General features: G+C 34.6%; 2 protein-coding genes across 2 annotated transcripts in view; one reads left to right on the top strand and one right to left on the bottom strand.

Moving 5' to 3' along the window:
• Positions 1–22,176, top strand: part of LOC140444749 (protein Wnt-4-like) — a 224,715-nt gene that overhangs the window by 194,061 nt on the left and 8,478 nt on the right. Inside the window, exon 2 of the mRNA XM_072536511.1 lies at positions 18,526–18,661. Coding sequence (XP_072392612.1) covers positions 18,526–18,661 — 136 coding nt within the window. The remainder of the gene's footprint in view (positions 1–18,525; positions 18,662–22,176) is intronic.
• Positions 855–6,881, bottom strand: LOC140443000 (uncharacterized). The gene is made up of 3 exons (XM_072534020.1): positions 6,815–6,881; positions 1,808–2,037; positions 855–1,253 (listed from the first exon to the last, which is right to left on the bottom strand). Exons 1-3 carry the CDS (start codon positions 6,879–6,881, stop codon positions 855–857), a joined length of 696 nt encoding a protein of 231 aa, XP_072390121.1.

Raw genomic sequence — 22,176 nt, 5'->3', positions numbered from 1 at the left:
CCACGAAATGCATTGAATTTAAATGAATATTTAGTAGTAACGCCACTGTGACAGGATATGAAACTGAGTAATGATTTGTCATTTTATACAGACTGACCATCCTCACGATATTTAGGTGAGGTTGTTTTGGATCAAAAGAAATTCATGCGAGCTTCACTGGAAATAATTATATTAAAGTGTCGTAATATTTGTCATTCTAGTCAACAACACCTGTTAGTCAAAGTTCTCGAATAATTTATTGAGTGCATACAGCTACTTCTCTTCTATACGATAAAGTATATAATTTAGTATATAATTAATACAAAATTCAGTACTAGATTCGATGTTTTATTCAAAATTGACGAAGCGTGTTTGGCAAGTGTATTAAGTTTTGTAGTAGGAAAGAAAAAATAAAAAAAAGACAAATTTGGATAAAAGACTGGTTGACTAAAAGTGATCAGGTGACGCATGTAAATCTTCTAGATGAATTAAAAATAAAAAATACAAAGGATTATCATAATTATTATCGTATGTCAGAAGAGTTATTTAATCAGCTCTTCGAAATGGTTACACCTTTCTTAAAAAAAAAAGAGACCGTTATGAGGAATTCAATTCCTTCAAAAGAAAGACTAGTAGTAACTTTAAGATATTTGGCAACAGGAAGACCTTTTCAGGATATAAAGTTTACTGCATTAATCTCTCCATAAGAATCAGTAAAATTGTACTTGAAACTTGTCAAGTTTTAATACAAGTTTTAAACATTTATATAAAGGTAAGTGTAATAGATGAAATAAAATACAATAATTTATGTATGATTAATTTATTGAACCATTAAAAGTATGAAAAGATGAGGAAATGCCTGTTTCTTCACCTGATTATAAATGAAATGTGTGTAGAGTAGTATTTGATGTTGGTGATGGAGTTGGTACATAAGTATACACAGATGTCGTCGGGGATGGTATATATTCATTTATTCGAACAGAATATCGTTGAAGTTGGCCCATTTCTTCTTCAAACAGGATATCATTAATAGCTTTTTCAGCAAATAATTTTTGTTGTGGGTGTAATTTTTCTAATTTTGTAGCCCAAACTTTGGCAATGTCTAAGTTGGCATTACTACCCTGTTTTGATAAATAGCTACATGCTAAGGATAAAAGTTTACTTTGTTTCGTAGCGTTATCATCCCAATTACGCCTTCTCTTTTGTTGTTTTGATAACTGCTCTTGATACAATGAATTTATTGAAGATGTTGACGGTGTCGAAAACTGTTCAGGCTAAAACAATAAATTATTATTTTTAGATTTCATCCACTAATGAAGAATGGAAAAAAATTGCGAGACAATTTGAAAAAAAGTGTAATTTTCCAACTGGTATAGAAAACATTTTGCGATACGAAAGCCAGATAATTCAGCCGCTACATATTTAACTGAGTTTATTATTTTAATTTATTAACTTTATTTATTATAAAATATTGTAACACTTAGTTTATTAAAGCCTTTATTTGTACTAATTTGTACTGTAATCATACTAATTTATATCACATTATAATTATATAATTTATTTACAACATTTATTACAATTTATTTATCCCGACAATACGCGCGTTACATTTCAAAACTCGACTCGATTATATTTTCAGACTAACTAACACAATGAGAATTCCTCTATTTATATTAAAGAGCCGTTGTTCTGGAATCCCCTCGGCGACCTGTGTTGACCTTTCTCGAACGGAAGGGAGCGCCAAAAGGTTTCTAGGGGGTAATTAATTTTTTGTCTTAAATTATGTATTATATGTGACTTCCAAATAAAACAAATTATCACTACTAACCTGTATTGTTATTGGCAGTTCAACTTCCTTTTCAATTATTGATAAATGGCTAGTTTGTGGTTTCTCATGCTTATCCAGAAACTGCAATGCATAATATACCCAGGATGTGGGCGAATATAGCTCGTCTGCTCCTGCACCACTTCTTTTTGATTCTTTAATTTTTTTCTGCTCCTTCCGATAATCAGAAAGGAGTGTATTTATTTTTTTCCGAACGTCTTCTATCGTGGCATCTGCTTTTGTTTTTTTTAATGTCTAATAACTTTTACAACGCATTAATACGCTTGTTTTTTTTTTTTTTTTTCATATATGACGGATCGCTGCTGTTCCATAATTCTGGAAGAATTTCCAGTTCTTCAATAAATTATTTTAAAGGATTTTTTTCATCTTACTTACGAAGTAAACTATTATTTTCCTGCTCATCGCCCATGATTGGATCGTTTTTTAACTATATAACGCAAAAACGCAGCACCCCCCAAAAACACAAACAGATACTTAGGAATTAACTTAACATTTAACCTAGACGATCAATATTACTGACAATATCTTGTCAGTAATAGTCTTACTGACTTGATTTTCCAATCCATACAACATCCTGGTATATCCCGCTACCAACCCACACAGGCCAGCGTGGTAGTGACACAAACTAAATAAAGGCCTTTAGTTCCCGGCTGCCCAACGGTCCCTGGTGAAGGTAGCCACCAGATCAGACCAAGGGCAGAGGGCGCAAAGAATTGCCGGGACAGACACGGCTACCATGGACAAGGAACATTACATATTCCCACTTATAACGTAAGAACGCTTGAAACTCAAGAGAAGCTCATTGAATTGTAGGAAGAAGTTAACTGCATAAAATGTGATATATTGGGAGTTTCCAAAAGATTAAGAAAAGAAGAAATCCAATTAGTTTTAAAATCAGGGCATCTGCTGCATTCAATTTTCGAGAAAACGATAAGGCAGTTAGCGGTGTAGGCTTTCTCGTGCACAAGAAACTCGTAATTAATAAAATCACTGTTAGGAGTTGGTTAGACCAGATCACCGGTTGGTTAGACAAAAAATATTGATCAACATTAGAATAGAGAAGAGAGCAAGGATAACAAAGAGTCATTCTACAGTACATTTACTTCACATCTCTCCCTGCAATGTGTATAATTGAATACTTTCTGGGCAACAGTTAATCGGATTCATCGGGATATGTCTTCATTAAATATGACTTGAGTGGAAATGCTTCATCTCCTTATATAATAGATCCGTCAGGTTGGTTCTATTCATTGGACACAAATTTAATCATCAATGACCAAAACTTCGAAGCAGTCAAAGAGTTCATATATCTAGGGACATCGGTTAACCCCAATAATAACACATCTGAGGAAATAAAAAGGCGAATAATAATTGCAAACAGGTGTTATCATGGTATATCAAAGTACTTAGCTAACAAACGCCTGTCTCAAAAAACTCGTATAAGGCTGTATAGAACACTGATAGTCCCCGTTCTCACATATGGATCAGAGGCATGGACGCTAACGAAAACAGATGAATCTGCTCTATCCATTTTTGAAAGAAAGGTGCTACGCAAGATATTCGGAGCGGTCTGTGAGAACGGAATATGGAGGCGTAAATATAAATTTGAACTGCAGAATATCTACAAGCATACGTTTGGTGGTAAAGATATTACCACTATAATTAAGCGAAACCGCCTGCAGTGGGCAGAACATGTAGCCCGGGCCCCTGAGTCAAACATGATAAACAAGATTCTAACAGCGCAACCCGTGGGAATGAGAAGACGGGGTAGACCAAAGCTGAGGTAAATGGACGGGGTAACACAAGATGCCGAGAAGATCGGAGTCGGCAACTGGAAAATGCAAGCGAGGGACAGAATAGAATGGCGTAGAAAGCTTGAGAAGGTCGAGGCCCTCTAAGGGCTGTAGCACCAAGATGATGATGATGATGAGGTTGGTTCCATATATTTTCTCATTTTGCCAAGTCCTCAAGAGGAATTGGAAAATATTCCACCATCATAACTGCTGCTATAACTCCGAATATCATTAAATGTAAAATTATAGTTATGATTCACCAATGCTAGCAGTACAACGCTAAACGTTTCTTTGTAATTAAAATTAAACTAAATAAAAATATTGTTTTACATATATCTTTATTGTAGATGCTGTAAGATCAATTTTCAGCAGAAAGTGAGAAAAATGTAACAACATCAGATGAAGAATCGACGTAAAAATCTATGGAGTTTTAAGAAGCCCCTTCCACCAATAGCTGGTGAAAATGACACAGACGAAGTTTAACAAGCCCAATGTACAGCTCACATCTGATGAAGAATTGACGCAAGAGCCTAGGGAGACCCTTCCGACCGTTCAGTCAAAAGAATTCAGACAGAATGATTCTTTAGATGAGACTGTAAAAGCTTGGAAAGAAGTGACATCTCAAAAATTGTCTGTTCCCCCAATGAATTTGACGTATTTGGACAATATGTTTCTGCTCAATTCAAGCTTCTTCTATTAAAGATGCAATAATAGGCTAGGTCATTTGCAAGACCATAATTTAAAAATACTGTATCTGACACTGAAGCAGATCAACAACAGGCAACTTATTCAGAGGGACAGATATATCACAGCTTGCAGGCCATGCAGAAACCAAAGCCATACCTCATTAATTATTTTTTTGAACAGGAGATGATAATGACTTTTAATAATAATAATATAAGACCATAGTTAAACTGTTTTAAAATATTTTGAATCTCTTAATTTTTTTATGTTTTCTATAATTTCTATAATTAATCACTTAAAAATTATTGTGTGTTATTCATCATTACATACCACAATACACTCTTTCAAATGCTTTGTATATGGCGTCAAAGACATCTGGTAGAAACTGGCTTATCGTACACTTCAGCACTCAGTAAAGACACTGCAAAAATCCTAGTGAGTCGCCAGTAGCAAGATATCGGCAAGCTATTTGAAGTTTCAGCTTTGCTGATAAAGACATTCTCATAACGGTATTATTATTCTGAATCTTAATGCTAACCTTAAATCAGTTTAAAATATACCTACCTTATTTGCTAACATATTAAACATTTTGTCATTTATGCATAAAAATTTTTAAAAAAGCATTCTCCTTAGGTTTCTTAGGTTTCTCCGTTTTTTTTAATTATTTCAACAACAACAGCAGCTGCCGCATTAATTAACTCTGTATCGACCATCTTGTTATTGATTACTATCGTGATATTGTCAGAGAACTACGAATACAGTGTCCGTAGTTCTCTGATATTGTTTTATACGTGTAAACACCTCATACTTCTTATCTCACACTTTTATGATAGCACTATCGAGGTTACTATCGTGATAGTACTTTCGCGAAAGTACTATCACCGTAAAAACGATCCGTAATAGATTCTGTATACCTGAAAAGTGGTGATAGCGTAATAATAAAAGAATAGGTGCTTGTTATCCAAAATCTTCTTCCGGGCTAACATTTTAGACAAATATTCCGGTGTAAGTTTATGATACTTAATTACCGCGCATCCTGCCTTAACCATACGAACAATGTTATTGTAAATTATTTTTTTTTCAACAGTAGCAGGTGTTTCCTAATATAAAAATCCCAATATTTCAATATGTATCTCTCTCACCTTAACTGACTGTAACAAAATAGGTTGTAGCAAAATTTAAACCATTTAAATAATTAAACGTACTATTTGTACCTTCAAAAACAAAGAAATAAAAAACTTTACTTTCTATTAAAGTTTTATCAAAGGTTTTCAATATTTGGTCATTCATTTTAATCAGTTAACAGTCAACGACAATTTGTTATAACTTCTAACAGAGTATTTTGAGGCGTGTGTATTTTGAACGCTGAAATGGTTTACATTTTACAAGAAAGAATCTAAATTGTAGATTTATACTACAAAAATACTAATTGTGCAAAATATGCTGCTAGGATTTTTAATGAGACACCCACAATAGACACGCAACTCATAAGTATTTGAACTCATTGAACTGATGCAGAAATTTAGAGCAAGAGGGTCAGTTTGCAATAAAAAACATAACCGAGAGGGACTCATAAATAACGAAGCAATCCAAGTAGCCGTTTTAGGGCAATTTAACTTAGAGGCTGAGCAATCACACTCACTGTCAACAATAAGCAGAGCAATCGGAGTTTTACCTTCTAATGCTTTCCGAATCCTCCATAAATTTAAGTTCCATCCATATAAAAATAAATTGGTACAAGAGTTGAATGATCACCGTCTCGAATTTTGCGAATTAATGACACAGTGAATTTCACACACAGCATCCTTAAAGGTTAAACGTATGGTGAAGTACGATAGGTGATCACATTATCGGACCCTTTTTTATCACTGGAAACTTAAATGGTGCATCGTGTCTTAAGTTACTTAGACAAGTGGTTGATCTTATTAGAACAATAGTAGATGATGATTATCTTTCCTAAGATTTGGTTGTATTTCAACATTATGGAGCCTCTCCACACTTTGCTTTACCTGTGCAATAATTTTTAAACGAAACTTTTTCCGCTCCTTGGATAGGTAGAAGAGGACAAATGATGGATAGTCCACCTAGGTCACCGGATTTAACACCCCTAGACTTTTTCTTATTGGGATATTTAAAAACAAAAATTTATGCTACTTAACCAAAATCTCTGGATGATTTACGACAAAGAATACAGGATGAATGTCGACAATAATTACAAGTAGACGTGTTAAGTAATGTCAGAGAAAGTAGATTATACTATTTTATGGAAGTGAATGACAGTTATTTTAAACAATTATTGTAAAAATTTTTGGTAGTGAACTGTGGCATTCTAAATGTTTGTAATAAAATTGTTAAAAAAATAATTCAATCCAGTTTTCTTGCTTTTGTATTTATTTTTCTCTTAAACTGATTACTTTGAGCATCATTTGTTATACATTTTTAAATTCAGTACAAAAAAGAGAATCCAAATATTAAATAAAAAAAGTTGAAAGTCACTTAAAAAAATAATTACCGGATGATACGGGGGTGACCTTTTCCAGCAAGCTTAAATATGACATAATATCTCCTACTTCAAACATTACTTCACGTGTTTTTGTGCTTTTCCTAAAAATTAGAAGTTCAAAAGTTATTTAAAGTGGTTAGTTTTATCTGAAAAGCACTGTATATTCACATTACATTTATTTTTAAATGAGAACGTCCCTGTAGAAATGCGTTACGGAGAAAAAAATGCGGAAGAACACAAGATCAAATTACAGAGCACTACAAAAACCGGCACTAATTAATTCAACATATACCTAACATGGGGTTGTGCCTAAGGCTTCCAATAGTAAAACATTTTCAAGGGTTACTTCAGGCCCCATTGGCTCGAATATACGGCCATTGTTGAATCTTTGTTGACTAACAATGAAGTCATTATATGAGAATTTGCATTCAACAACTAATCATGCGAACTGCTCTTTATATAATGACCAATCTACAGATCTTGTTTCGCTAACATGGCGCTTTTTTCGTAATTAGTCGTGGATCTACGGAGGATTCTTACAGAAAAGGGTTATGACATATCGAAAAGTGTGCTTCCGTGATGCTGAGTATGGGACTTGCCTCTGGACTTTAAAAAACCCTAGTTTTATTGAGAGTTTGAGGGAAATAAAACATAAAATCTACTCCGGAGAATACTCAACGTTTCATTAATAAAATAAGAACATTTTATAGTCCAATGAATGAATGCAAAATACTGGTGAGCCTGCACCGATTTGCACCAAAATTTTTTACAGTTTTTATTACACATTTTAAACTTTTTTCTGTGAATTAATCAGAAAGTATGGTAGAGTGTCCTAATAACGGATACTTTTTTTTAACCCTAATATTAGTTTTAATACGTCAATTAATTTATGAATATTTTAGAGCAAAATAAGTAATAGACTATAGAGAATCATTTATTGAACGAAAATAAATCATTTCGACGAAGTAAAAAATAAAATTTAAATTTTTATAAAAAACGGTAAATTTGAACAAAAAAATGTTCTTAATACCGGATATTAGGATAACGGGATGAAATTATCATCCCATCGAGGCAAAAATCACAAATATATGTGTCTTTTTTGTCTACATTGGTGCAGTCGGTGTGAGCCCACTTAAAACACTTTGAGCACTGAATCCATTGTTCTCCCGAGGTATCTTCAGAGAAGAGTCCAGTACAAAACATACATTCTGCTTCCTCTTCCCCAATGTCACACTGCATGTCAGAATCATCATCTTAAATGAATTCTTCATCTTCTTTAGATGAACTAAAAGCTTCCTCGTTCTTAGCACTGTTCTTTTTAACCTTGGTTGTCATTGTCTTCTTAGCAATAGATTTTCCTTTATTTTTATTAATTTTCTTAAAAGGCTCACATTTGTCTATTTTTAATTTCGGAATTCCCTTTGAAATACTTTTATTTCTCTTCTATTCTGACAAACTACTTTCTAAGGCATCTTTGTATGATGTACCCATAATCAAGGCAGCAGATCCTTTTCTGGACTTTCTTTCCTTAATACTAGACTTGTAAAATGAAGTGGTGGGTAAAGGGCTAATATCTTGTGGCCGAACTGTTGAATCTTTATTATTAGAAATGTTCTTACATGATAAATCTTTCACACGTTTGGTCGAATCAATACTTCTTTTAGGAGTTACATTCTTCGGAGGAGTTACTTGGTTTTCTTGTTCAGCCTCTGGTAGATTTGGAACTGAAACTCGGTCACCTTCCGCTTGATGGTGAATGGCAAAGTCGTGTTCTCGAAAAATGTGTTTATTAAATGAGCAGATACCGCTCTTTCGAAAACCATTTATAGCGATTTCAGCTGTAGCACATCTTACATAAGCTCTTCCAAGGAATTCGCAAACTTGATAGCAGGTGACTACTCTTCCAGGGTTATTCCTTAGCCAATTTTCAATTTCCTGCGAGTAATAGGTTTTAAGAGGCCCCATGAAAGCAAGGTCCAGCGGCTGCATTTTGTGAGTAGAATGCGGCTGCAGACTAAGAATAACCACATGGTTTTGGCGTGCCAAATTTATCGAGTCGTAACCAATTAGTGAAAATGTGACTCTGAATCCAGCCAGATACATGGCAGGCAGCTATTGTCCCTGGTGGAGCGCCGTTGAGCAATTAGGCATCTTACGTCGATTATTTTCGATGGATGCATATCTCTGTTGGTTATAACATAATCTATCATAGATTTTTGTCCACGGGTGTTATCAAATGTATATTTGTGTTGGTCTTTGTGGTCAAAAAAGTGTTGTTTGATATTCATACAGAAATTTATCATCAGTTTTTTGTTTTTAACATCCTCGTTATGTTTTTGCTTAATTACGGGTATTACTTGATTGCCTATTCGAGCGTTAAAATCCCCCAATATTATCATCTTCCCTCTGACTTGATCTACTACTTATTGTCATCATCATCATTCAATCTTCGCTTATCCACTGCTGGACATAGATTTCCCTCATAATTTTCCATCTATTTCGATCTTGTGCCTCTTGCATCCAATTCCTATGGCAATGTTTTAGATCGTCAGTCCAACGTGTTGGTGGACGACCTCTGCTTCGGTAGGCATCATCTCTTAGTCTCCATTCCAGTATCCGCTTTGTCCATCTATTATCTGTCATTCGAGCCATGTGACCTGCCCAGTTCCATTTCAGTGTTGCTACTCTCTCTACTGCATCAGCCACTCCTGTTCTTTGTCGTAGCTGGCGATTTGGGATCTTGTCTCGTAGTGAAACGTCCAACATAGCACGCTCCATCGCCCTTTGACACACACGGATCTTTTGAACTGTTCTCCTTGTTATGGTCAACGTTTCCGCACCGTAAGTTAACACTGGCAAAACACACTGATTAAACGTTTTTCTTTTAAAAGAAAACTACTTGTTGTATTTGGTCATAAAACGTTTTTCTTGTTTGAGGCTTGTTATTTTTTGGGATGTATACTCCAATGATGTCCAGGCCTTTCTTCTCCATTCTTTTCTTTGCTGTTACAATCCTTTCTGATATGTAAGTAAGACTACACCTTTGTTGGCCCTGTTTTCTTTGGCTACTCCACTATAAATTAGTATGTATTAAACTAATTTTGATTGCCTTTTCCTTTCTTTTATGGTTCCTGTAGAGCACAAATACCTATTTTGGCTCTACAGGAAAGCAGTTGTGTCTCGGCAGTATTTTTCTCTTTCAGCACTTCAGTTCTTGGTCCCTTGTGTTGAGCGATCTGATATTCAAAGTAGTAATTCCCATCTGGGTTTTGGATATTTTTTGCTTTTCTTTATTTCTTGCCGTAGTCGTCGTCATAGTATCAAGCTACAAAAAAAAAGGCTCGTTGACTTCAAGCCAATGCTCGGTAACCGCAACTATCGGGCGTAATCCTAATTCCTCTAGAATCAAAAATAATTCATGTTTTATATCTTATATAACGAATATTAATCAGAAACATGCTAAAGTTGTCATTACTTAAATAATTTAAGGTTTCTAGATCCACAGAACACGTCATATTATTAAAAAATTTTATTTTGAAGAGGCAACGGAATAGTAGTTTCGGGTATTCATAGTATTCCACTATGTGGAATATAGTCGCAAGATATACCTCTCACATTTTAATAAACGCATCATTTTTTGTACAGAGTTGTGGCTTTTTTTTATTTAAACAAATATACCCGCATCAACCACTAAGGGTTATTAGCGGGGGACATACACAAACAGTAAGATACATATTTTTACATAAAAAAAAAATATTTTTTACAATCTGGTATATAGTTTAGTCATTTTAAGATAACTTAATAAAGACTGTAAATTTGACGTTAGTATACTTTTTAAATTATCACTAAGGGCACACGCGATTCTTTCGTTCTGGTACACTGGACACTCAACAATTATAAGTTTCACTGACAACTGAGTGTTGCACTTGGTACACATTGGAGCAGCCTCCTTGGGGTTCCACTGTAATATGAATGTGCTGGCCATTAACTCTTTATGTGTTAACTATTTATTGTTGAGAACTTGATTCTTAGTCAGTTTCGTCAGTAGAAGAAGGACTGTTGAGAAGCAGGTTCTTCTTCAATCTGGTGATATTGTTTTTTAAAGTTTTATTTTGTATTTGAGAATATATAAAGTTTAAAATTTCTTTTATTTCTTGGCTTTCATTTGAATAATTTTTAACAATGCGTTCAGGATGTTTTGAGTGAAGGGAATTTGCCAGAAAATCACATATTTCATAAAAAGTATGTGTAAAGGAAGGGTTTCTATTTTCAATTTTTTCTTTAATTTGATTTAGAATAATTGGAATATCTTCTTGGGTTTTAGGCTTTTTCTTAGGTTTTTGAGTATCGGGAGGAGGTAGGTCATTTTCAAGAATTTCAGGAGAGGACATTTGTCTTTTAGTTGCAGGAGTAATTTCAGTGGTTTTTCTATCGCTTTCAATTACTAAGGAATTATCTTGGGATATTTTTGGTTGATTCAAAATTTGTAATTCATTGTTTGTTTGTAAGGAAGTGGTTTGGTCCTTTGTAGCTGATGCGTGATTTTGTATGGTATTGGGTTCTGGTTCCATTAATGTGTCGGTATCTTCTTGGTATTGATTTCGTGGTTGATCTTGTAGCTGATTATATTTTTCATTGGTAGAGTTATGTATATTCACGTGGTGGTCAGTTTCCATTTGATTAATTGAGTTGCTTGATGATGATAAAGAAGGACAGTCAGAATCGTGATGTCCGACAATCTTGCACCTGGAGTAGTTTAAACCATCTATGGAAATGTATAGTCAATATGATGTATTGTCGAATGAGATTAGAAATGAGTCAGGAATTGATGCATTTTCTAAAGGACTTATGAACATTTGCCTTCTAAAGCTGAGTACGTGGCTGTATTCTGAGTCTTGCATGCCTACTCGTAGAACCGTCACGTTGGAGGCGGATTTTATACCCATAGTTTTTAAGTGCTCTTCAATTATGCTATTATGTATAGTAGGACATACATTAGATATGATGAGTCTCTGGGCAGGGGTTATAAGTCTTCTTACTTCAATTTGGTTACCATCAATATTTATATATTTGTGGGAGCTAAGAAATTGATCAACTACATATTTAGAGGAGAGGTAGATGCAGACGCGGTTGTTTGCTATTTTGGATGCCCAAACAACATTTTTGGGCTGTACTATTGATCCAACAGCTTTTACATATTCGAAAACTTTTATTCCCTGATTGGTTGAAAGTATAATACCTTGGTCTTTTAAAGGATATTTGAAACTGTTTAATGCATTGGAGTAAGATATATGTGACGTAGTGGGTATATTTCGTGAGGTAGTAGCTGATTCCGCTGTGAATTTACGTACATTGGCACAGAGAATCTGAAGCCGGACCTGGCCACTTAATAAAATTGAACAGCAGCCTAGCCTAATTACTTGTTAGAAGCAAGAACCAGCAAAAAGTTGTTGTCGATAATCGATAAGTTGAATTGAAATCGATAAAATATTTTGCCTTTTAAACTTCTGATTAAATCAATTCGAGAAAGTAGACGAGTTCACGTATCTAGGATCTTCCTTAAGCAATGCAGCCTCCTCCCATACGGAAATTCGCAGAAGAATAGGGATGGCCAAGAACGCGATGAGTCGACTGTCAAAAATATGGAAGGACCGCTCTTTATCCAAAAAACTCAAAATGAGACTGGTACGGACACTCATTTTTTCAATCTTCAGTTACGGTGCCGAAACATGGACAATAAAATCAGAGGATAGGAAAAGGATTGACGCATTCGAAATGTGGTGCTGGAGACGAATGCTACGCGTCTCGTGGACGGAGCACAGATCCAATCAGTCGATTCTTGAAGAGCTAAACATTCAGACCAGACTCTCCTCTCAGTGTCTTGCAAATGTTTTAAAGTTTTTTGGCCACATTCCGAGAAGAGACAATGACAACTTAGAAAGACTAATTGTGTGCGGAAACCTAGAAGGACGTAGAGGCAGAGGACGCTCACCTATCCTATGGTCAGATCAAGTACAGAAAGCCACTGGAGAGACGTTTTCCGAGTCCATGAGAGCAGCCCAAAATCGCAAGAGATGGAGAGAATTGACAGCCCGCATTGTAGGAAATCACGATCCTCAGCAATGAGGAAACGACAAGAGAGAGAAACTTCTGATTGTAAGGTTATTAATAATGCAGTTTTGTACTCACAGAATTCTACGATATTCAGTGCACAACTGTCACATTTAACTTTAAGTTGCAAACAGTATGAAAATTAGATTATATTTTTAATTTTAACTACCTAATAGTATAATAATTTGTCACAATCGATATAAAGCTGATCTGCTAGATATCGGGGCCGGACTTATTTGTGGCTTTGTTATGTATTCCCTGTTATTTGTGCATTATTTACGTGAATTATTATCTCAATACTGAGTCGTAAACATCGGATTGAAATCAGTTTAATGAAATACCATTTCAGGCGCAAGATCTGCAGAGTTAACTGTCGGAAAACCAACCCTGTCTGCTCCAAAAGCAATAAATTGTGTACGTTACTTGAGCCATCACATCCAATCCGCCACTCTATATGAACAACTGAATAAAAACTAGAAATATAGTCTTCGTCGCCCCAACAAAATCAAATCGCGTTGAAAAAAGCAGACAAGTCTGCAGACGAGGCTGGCGAAAGATATCGGTTTGTTAGTGAGGTCCCAGGTGGATGATCGGAACTAAACTCGTCCCCAGGCGAAAAACTCATCTGTTTTCGAGCCCTTCTCACAAAATTCGTATTGCTCCCATCACTGCCACCTCTTTGCGACTTACTGGAGCGAATAATATACCGATTTACAAGACAAACAAATCCTCCAGCATCCGTCAGCCGCTTTATATGTATCTGCTGTTGATATAATTGGAACGGGATCGATTGTTATTTCTTGTGACAGGTTCTCTGGGGTATTGACCATTTACTCATATAAACAATAACGTGTAATAAGCTGGATACAACAGTAATACTAGTATGGATAATATGGTGATAGGTTATCTTTTATTTAAGAGTTTTATATCCAAATTTTTTTTATATTTTTAATAAAACTCCAACAAGAATCTTATGATTATTGCTATCTGTCATTTACTATGATCAATAAGCAAGTTAGTTCTATATACGAAATATTCAATATATATCCAAATGTATATGATTTATAATTTTTTAAACAGCGCCAAATTTTTGTACATACACACTAAAATGCTCGTTTTTCTTTACTTAATTTATCTGGGATTTGTATTATCTTTCATAATTCTATTAAACAAATCTTGCGTGTAGTTCTCAAGTAGTGCATATCATTAGATCCCACTGATTTATTTTCTTTGTTTTATATAATGTTTGAGCAGTATTATTTTAGATGCCAATGCTGTTAGTGTTTTTAATGATTCTATTACTTCATTCAAACTCGTCGTTTAAATTGGCCAAAGTACATCTTCCAGTTCATTTGTAGGATTTTTTCGCATTAAACTTACGACAAAGCAAAAAATGTTTCTTTTTTTTCTATGTTTATCTATTTTATATCTTATGTTTTATTACCACAAATGAAGAACTTAATATAAATGTATAGGAAGTTCGGGAAATACTTGAAAACCTGAAGAACAGAAAAGCAACAGGTAAAGAAGGGACACCAAACGAGTTACTGAAATATTGTGGAGCAGCAATGACAGAACAATTAACAACATGAATTAATAAAATTATAAACCACAATAAAATTCCCGAAGAATGGAGAATGAGCGAACTAATTCTACTCTCTATTCAAAAAAGGAGATAAAAAACGGCCAGAAAACTACAAAGGTATTCTTTTTCTTCTTATGCCGTCCCCATTAACGGAGGTTGGCGACCACATTTTTAAAAGCTTCTCTGTCTTTTGCAACGTGGAATAATTCGTCTACATTCATGTTTGTCCAGTCTCGAATATTTCGCAGTCATGACTTCCTCTTTCTACCTATTCCCTTTTTGCCATCGACTCTACCCTGCATGATGACCTGCAGAAAACTATATTTATCATTTCTCAGTATGTGTCCAAGGTATGCAGTCTTGCGTACTTTTATTGTTCTCAACAATTTTTTGTCTCGACCCATCCTTCTCAGCACTTCCTCATTGGTGACCCTGGCAGTCCATGGAATTCTCAACATTCTCCGGTATATCCAAAGTTCAAAGGCTTCAAGCTTCTTAACTATTTGCACTTTACATGTCCATGTTTCTACCCCGTACAATAGTTGCGACCAGACGTAACATTCACAAAAACCTTAGTCTCAGCGCAGTATTCAGATTTTTGTCACAGAACAATTGCTTGAATTTTAAGAACGCTGCCCTTGCCATTTCTATTCGTACCCTGATCTCTTGGTCTGGATCTAATTCTGTGTTGATGTACCTAAGCTCCCAGATATTTATATTTTGTCACTCTCTCTATTTGCTGTCCACCAAGAGTTAGTTGTTCATTATTTATTGGACTCCTTGATACTATCATAAATTTGGTCTTATCTGTGTTGATGTCAAGTCCCATTTGAATGCATTCACTATTTATTGCATCTAGTAAAGTTTGTAGTTCTTCTATACTCTCAGTCATAATTACCGTGTCATCTGCAAATCTCATGGTGTTTATGATTTCTCCACCAATTCTTATTCCCTCTTTTCTTTACAGATGCAATATTCGTTATAAAGCAAATTACTTAGAAATCAGTAGAGTATAATAGACCAGCATTTCTGTATCTGATTGACCTAAAAAAAGCGTTTGACAGAGTAAGACTCAAAGATGTTATCCATCTTCTGTATAATAAAGAAGTTCTCCTATATATTATAAAAACTATCGATAAGATCTACCAAAACAACAAAATGGAAGTCAGAATAGATGGACAACTTACAGAACCTATGGAAATAGGCAGCGGAATAAGACAAGCGGATTCATTGAGCCCCATGCTCTTCAATTTAATCATCCCATGCTTTTCAATTTGATCATGGATGAAATCATCAAAACCGTTAACAAAGGAAGAGGATACAGAATGGGAAACAAAGAAATCAAAATACTCTGTTACGCAGACGAAGCAATATTAATAGCGCAAGATGAAGGTAGTCTGCAAAGACTGGTCCACAGATTTAACATAAGAGCAAAAGAATTTAATGTGACTATCTCATCTCATTAGTTTGAGAAGTTCTGCTTGTATATTATCAGGGCCTGCCGCTTTGCCATCCTTTAACTGTGTAATTGCGGAGTAAACTTCCTGCTGTAATATTCTTGGTCCATCATTTACCTCTTCTTCTAGCTCAAAGGTGTTATCCCTTTGGTCTTCAAATAGTTTTTCTTGATATTCTTTCCATATTCTTATTTTACTCTGTTTGTCCAAGATGATGTTTCCGTCAGAATCAGTCATATTTCCTTTCTGCCTTCGTCTTAGTCCCCCTGTGAGTTCTTTAACTTTCCAATGTACATTGTACTATCGTACTTTGACTGCACTTCTTTTTCTTTAGCTTCTCTGATTTTCGTTCTTATTAATATATTTATGGTTTTATATTTGTTTGGGTCATTTTTGGCTTCTCTTCTCTCGTCCATTAGTTTCAGGATCTCATCTGTCATCCATGATTTTTTCTTCATTAATCTATCTGTCTTTAAGTGTTTATTCTTTACATTTTGCACTATTTCTGTAATATGTTTGATCGTTTGTTCTTCGTTCGATTCGTCTCTAATTGCTGTCACTTGCTCGTTTAACGTGGCTTGGACTCTCATCCTCGTATCAAGGTCTTTCAGCATACGTAGGTCGTATGATTGTGCTTTCCTTTTCTGCACTGTTTTGAGTTTTACTCGAAATACTCCTACCAGTGGAACGTGGAACCAGTGGAAAATAAATGAAGAATGGATCAACAACCAGGAGATTAGAGCACGTATCGGAAAAGCTAGATCCACCTTCAATCGGATGGGGGCCTTCTTCAAGAGTCACAAACTTTCTCTTGATACAAAAGTAAGAATTCTGCGATGCTACGTCTTCTCTGTACTTTTTTATGGTGTTGAATCGTGGACCTTGAACGAAGATATGTGCAGAAAACTGGAAGCATTTGAGATGTGGCTATATCGGAGAATGCTTAAGATCCCGTGGACTTACCGAGTCACAAATGAGGAGGTCCTCAGAAGAATAAATACGAATCGAAAAGTACTGACCACCATCTCCACCACATGACTCATTCAAGCCATCCTGCAAGGAAAAATATTTGGAAAACGAGGTCCAGGAAGAAGAAGAACATCTTGGTTAAAGAACCTCAGAATCTGGTTCAATACAATATCTGTGCAGGTTTTCCGCGCTGCTGCAGATAAGATAAAGATTGCCATGATCAGTTATTCATCAGTATTGAACAAGTAATGGAAATAAAATACCTGGTAATTACACTGTCTAGCTATGGAGACCTGGACAAAGAAATGAGAGATCAAGTACAAAAAACTAATAGACTGGCAGGATGCCTTAATAACACTATATGGCGAAACAGACACATTAACACTGAGATGAAGTCAAGCATTTATAAAGACAGTGTAAGACCAATAATGACATATGCCTCAGAAACAAGACCCGACACAGTCACAACGCAAAGGCTACTGGAAACGGCAGAGATGAGAGCACTGAGAAGAATTCAAGGAAATACGCTAAGAGATCGAAAGAGAAGTGAAGACATTAGAAGAAAATGTAACGTACAGTGTATAAATGAATGGACACAAAACAGAAAAAAAGAATAGAACAACCACATAAGCAGAATGGAGGAGACCCGTGTCGTCAAAATAGCAAGAGATAAGTCACCAATCGGCAGAAGAAGTATCGGACGACCGCGCAAAAGATGGAGTGACAACCTTTCATAGAGGTATTAATCCGCCAATGAACAAGCAGAATTGCTTATAAAGAGGAAGAAGAAGATATCTTGTGTTTGGTTTCATTGGTCGTCGTACAGTTTTTTGTCTATCTACTTCAGCTTTTGCTGCAGATATTTTCGCCTCATGTTTGAGAGCTTTTTAATTGTTTTATTAGATCTTCTCCGATATGCCATGCTTTATATATTTTTAAAAGACCGAGATGGATGGGCCATGTGTAGCACATAGAACTCTCTGTACCAGCAAGAATCATAATCCAACAATACAACACGTGAGAAAGCGATCAAGGGGCGGCCAAAAATACGGTATATGGACCAAGTATAGGAAGATCTGAGAGACCTCGAAACTAGAAACTGGAGAGAGTGAATGCTAGAAACAGGAATGAATGGAAAAAATGTAATTGAACATGTCAAGGCCAATCCTAAGCTTTGGAGCAAATGATGAAAATGTTTATTTTATTTTTTAGTTCGTTTTTCTGTATTCCTTTTTCTATTTTAGATTGAATCAAATGCACTATATTTCCTTTTATAATATTGTTAGATTTTCTGTGGGTTTAGGTTAGGGTTTAGGGATTAAGTGAAGCATAATGTGGTTTTTTTACCTCAAAAAACTCACTTAGTTACAAATATCACAAATTGTAATTACATTACTAAATACGCACTAATATCGCTTAAAAAAGAATTCCCTATTACTAAATCAAAAGCTGCTTCAGCGGGCTTATATAAGGAGAACTACATGTTCATATTCACGTCGATATAAACGACATAATAATACGATTATACTAATACATGTTTATCCTTTGTATTTCTTTTTGATGTTTTATTTAGTTTACAAACGATTTTTTTGTTGCAGGCAGCTTGGTTTTTCGAATATTATGACAAACTCGGTGGAGTTAACGACGGCTGAGCATATAGATCGTTGCATGAAACTGGATTATTTTGTGGAACCTCAACGGCAACTCTGTGCTAGATATGATAAAATTTTACCGGTAAGTTATATACATTTTCTCTACTTCTGGTTGAGTTTTATATTGTGGAATACATCATGATGATTCTTTCTCCAATTACACTACAGCCCAAATCGAGCCTTCTTTCTCTCTTCTCCCAACTATGCCTCCAACTTTGCCGGCCCTGCGCCGATCTTCTCCAGGTTTTCACGTCTAGGAAATTTTGGAAAATCAATATATAACACTCGAGTGGTCACTTGTTCAATGTTCGATCACTAAATTCATTGCCAATACAGAGATATTTGGACTTTTGGATGTAGACTCTTAAAGCCCAGATTTCGTACTCTTAGACTTACGAATAATATCCTTCTTATCAATTGATATAAGTGCTTGTTCACGGCAAATATATCATACATAACATATATACCTACAGTTGTGTTTTAGAGTTCTATTCTCATTATTTGGGAATGTTTCGTTTCCACTGTTTTAAAGCTGCTATCACATAGATTTTGACCAACGTAGGTGTATAAACTTAAATATAATACAAATTCGAATATAAATTCGATTTCACTCTATCCAAACTTCTCGATCGACGATGTGAAATAAGTCTTAGTCGTGTAGAAAATTATTTATTGGTAACACCCACCAGTAATTCTAAAAAAATGGATATGATATCTTGGTTGACAGAAAAAAATTTACCATTTGTAACGTCAATGTTAAAACCGCAATTGTATGAAATCATCAAACGACACAAACAAGATCATATTCAATATAAATTTGACAAAGTGCTGCAAGAATGTGGACATGTTTTTTTAAAACTGCCGCCATATCATCCAGACTTGAACCCTATAGAAATGGTTTGGCTGCAAATAAAAAGTGAAGTTGCAAAACAAAACGTTTATTTTACGTTAGAAGACGTGTTGGTGGAACAGGAATTTGCTAGAGTCACTGTAGATAACTTTAAGAAAGTGTGTGAACATGTTGTCAAGGTTGTAGATAAGTATTTGGAAAGTGAACGTCGCATAGATGTAATTACTGAAGAATTAAGGATTGATTTAAATGATTCTAGTAACGACGACCGTGCATCTGATTATGAAAGTAAATAATATAATTTAACATTTACGATGTATAGTTTGTTTCACGAAAAATGGTTGAGTGCTTAATGGTTACCTGAGTTGATCCTATTGTGTATACAAGAGTCTCTCAATAAACTACCGAAGTACACAGGGTCGCACTTTAGAAAGTTTGTTATTTAATATATTTCATTGGTAGCTGTGTAATACACGATTATAAAAATTTATTAAATTATTTCATATGGTATTTTCAGGTTGTTCAAGTGAATATACTTGATAATTGAACAATTTTTAACATGAAGAAAGTAGTTTTTTTGTTCTACGTGAATAATTGTAGTATATGGATCTAAATTCAGAAAGGTACTTTCCTTCACACGTTTTACAGGCTTAGGACTGTCAGCAAAAAACTGGCGTGTTTAAAAGTTTTTGCTCTTCCTAATCGGATATCGTTAAAAATGTAGAGTAATAAAAGTTCTATTTACAGTATATACATACAAACGAATACATAATGTACAAAAAATAGATGAATTGAAAAATATATACAAGTTAATATTTACAAAAAAAAATACCCAAAATAACCAAAATATATTTATGAATTCCTAAATACCTAATTCTGTTTCGCTGTCGCTATCCTCTTCAAGATTAATAACAATTACTATCACACTATTTTGAGGAAGGTTAGGTATATGACAATTCTTAAACCATTGCTCAAAAAGCTCTGCCGTTGTATCCTCATGGTAGTCCACGCAGAAGTCTTTAATGTTCTTTGCAGAAGGCCATAAGGCATTTGGGACCCAACCATTTTCTGATCCGGCATGTAAAATTGTTATTCTTTTCCCTTTGTTTGATGGAGCTTTTGTTTGACACCTGTTGGAAGAATCGGACCATCTTTGGATGGTGTTTCATGAGTGTCAAACCATGTCTCGTCCAGATAAATTATTGGTCGATCTTCTGTACGGTACTTTCTTATGGAAGTTATATATTCAGTACGCCACTTTTGTAAACGATGGGACTCCATAAGCACTTGCCTTTTGTCAATTGTACGATATCTAAAGCCCATTTTAGACGACAAAATCCTCCAAAGACTAATGCGGCTACAGTTTATTTGTGTATCATCATTAGTAAGCCGTTGTTTTAAAGCATCTAATGTAGGTATCCGTTGCTCTTCGTACATTGTGTAAATTTTTTGTCTTATTACGTCCTTATCACTTTCGTCAATACATTTGGTAGAACCGGCATCCTTACGCTTCCTTCTTGACGTAATGGGATTTGATGTAATTCTTTTCACTGTGGTTAGAGGTATTTTCGTTAAATCAGATATTTCACTGGCAGCAGTATTAGCAGTAAGTCCTCTTGTAAATAAAGAACTATATATGGTTTTTACGATTTCTCTAGCGTCAGCAGATAAATGCTTTTTCTTTGCTGGAACACTGGAAGAAGCACCATCAATGTTTTTCCATGGATGCCACATAATGCTGTTTTATAGGTATAAATGGGTATAACACTGGTAACACTTGTAACACTTTCAACTAAATGAAACAAAATGTATATTTAAAAATTTCTCATCGGTTTTATATACTTTTACAAATTATACAGAATAGAGGGAACCTGTATAATTATTCCAGGAAATACTTACAAATTTATTGTGGTCATTAAAAGATCAACCATTGATAGTGAAACTCACTGTTAAAATGTTTACAACTTTATGAATTAAAATGTATTCTAATCGTTTTTATAATTTTATACGATTTTTTAATCGTTTTTATATTACCAGGAATTTATTATACAAACAAAATAACGACACTCCACAGTAGCTTCAATTTTACCTGAATACTTACCTGCTCAACTAATGTTGACTAAGCTGGGGTACTTGCGGTCGGGTTTTATTGCAATCATTAAGCACTCAACCATTTTTCGTGAAATAAACTATACCTATGTAACCTATGTGAATATAAGTTTTCCAAACTGTCCTGTATGTATGTATTATTTTTTTACTATATTACAATCATTTCGAATATTCTTCTATTTAACTTTGTGACGTTTAAATGAGTAATAATATAAATAATAAAGGTTTTAAAGTTAAAACAATCTTTGTGATTAATATTTATTAATACTGTAATCTGTAATACGTATCTATGGTTTCACATACAGACAATATAAATATGTATGTGATATATTATAATAATATGTATTAAAATGTAGTACAATATTGCCAAAAATATAATCTAATATCATTGTTTAATAAATTGTGTGTATCTATCTTTAACAATTTGATTTAAATCATAAGTATTTTTTGGAACCACACTGCTTTGTTTGGTGAGGCTTTACCGTTCCTAGAAATTTCCGTCACTACAGTTGAAACATACTCTACATTATTTGGTACATTAAGATAAATGGGAGATTACAAATTAAGTGATTACAAATTTAATTTGTGATTAAACATTCGGCGATATACAACATCCCTGTCTCAAATCTTTATTCACT

Source organism: Diabrotica undecimpunctata, chromosome 6 (assembly GCF_040954645.1).
Source record: "Diabrotica undecimpunctata isolate CICGRU chromosome 6, icDiaUnde3, whole genome shotgun sequence".
NCBI lineage: Eukaryota > Metazoa > Arthropoda > Insecta > Coleoptera > Chrysomelidae > Diabrotica > Diabrotica undecimpunctata.
This window is presented reverse-complemented; position numbering and strand designations above follow the sequence as displayed.

Bases quoted from the DNA above. Each gene is read 5' to 3' on its own strand.
- LOC140443000 (XM_072534020.1), bottom strand. From the start codon at position 6,881: ATGTTTGAAGTAGGAGATATTATGTCATATTTAAGCTTGCTGGAAAAG. The intron at 2,038-6,814 runs GTAATTATTTTT...AAACAAAAGCAG, and splicing joins GGTCACCCCCGTATCATCCG to ATGCCACGATAGAAGACGTT. The intron at 1,254-1,807 runs GTTAGTAGTGAT...TTATTGTTTTAG, and splicing joins AACTGCCAATAACAATACAG to CCTGAACAGTTTTCGACACC.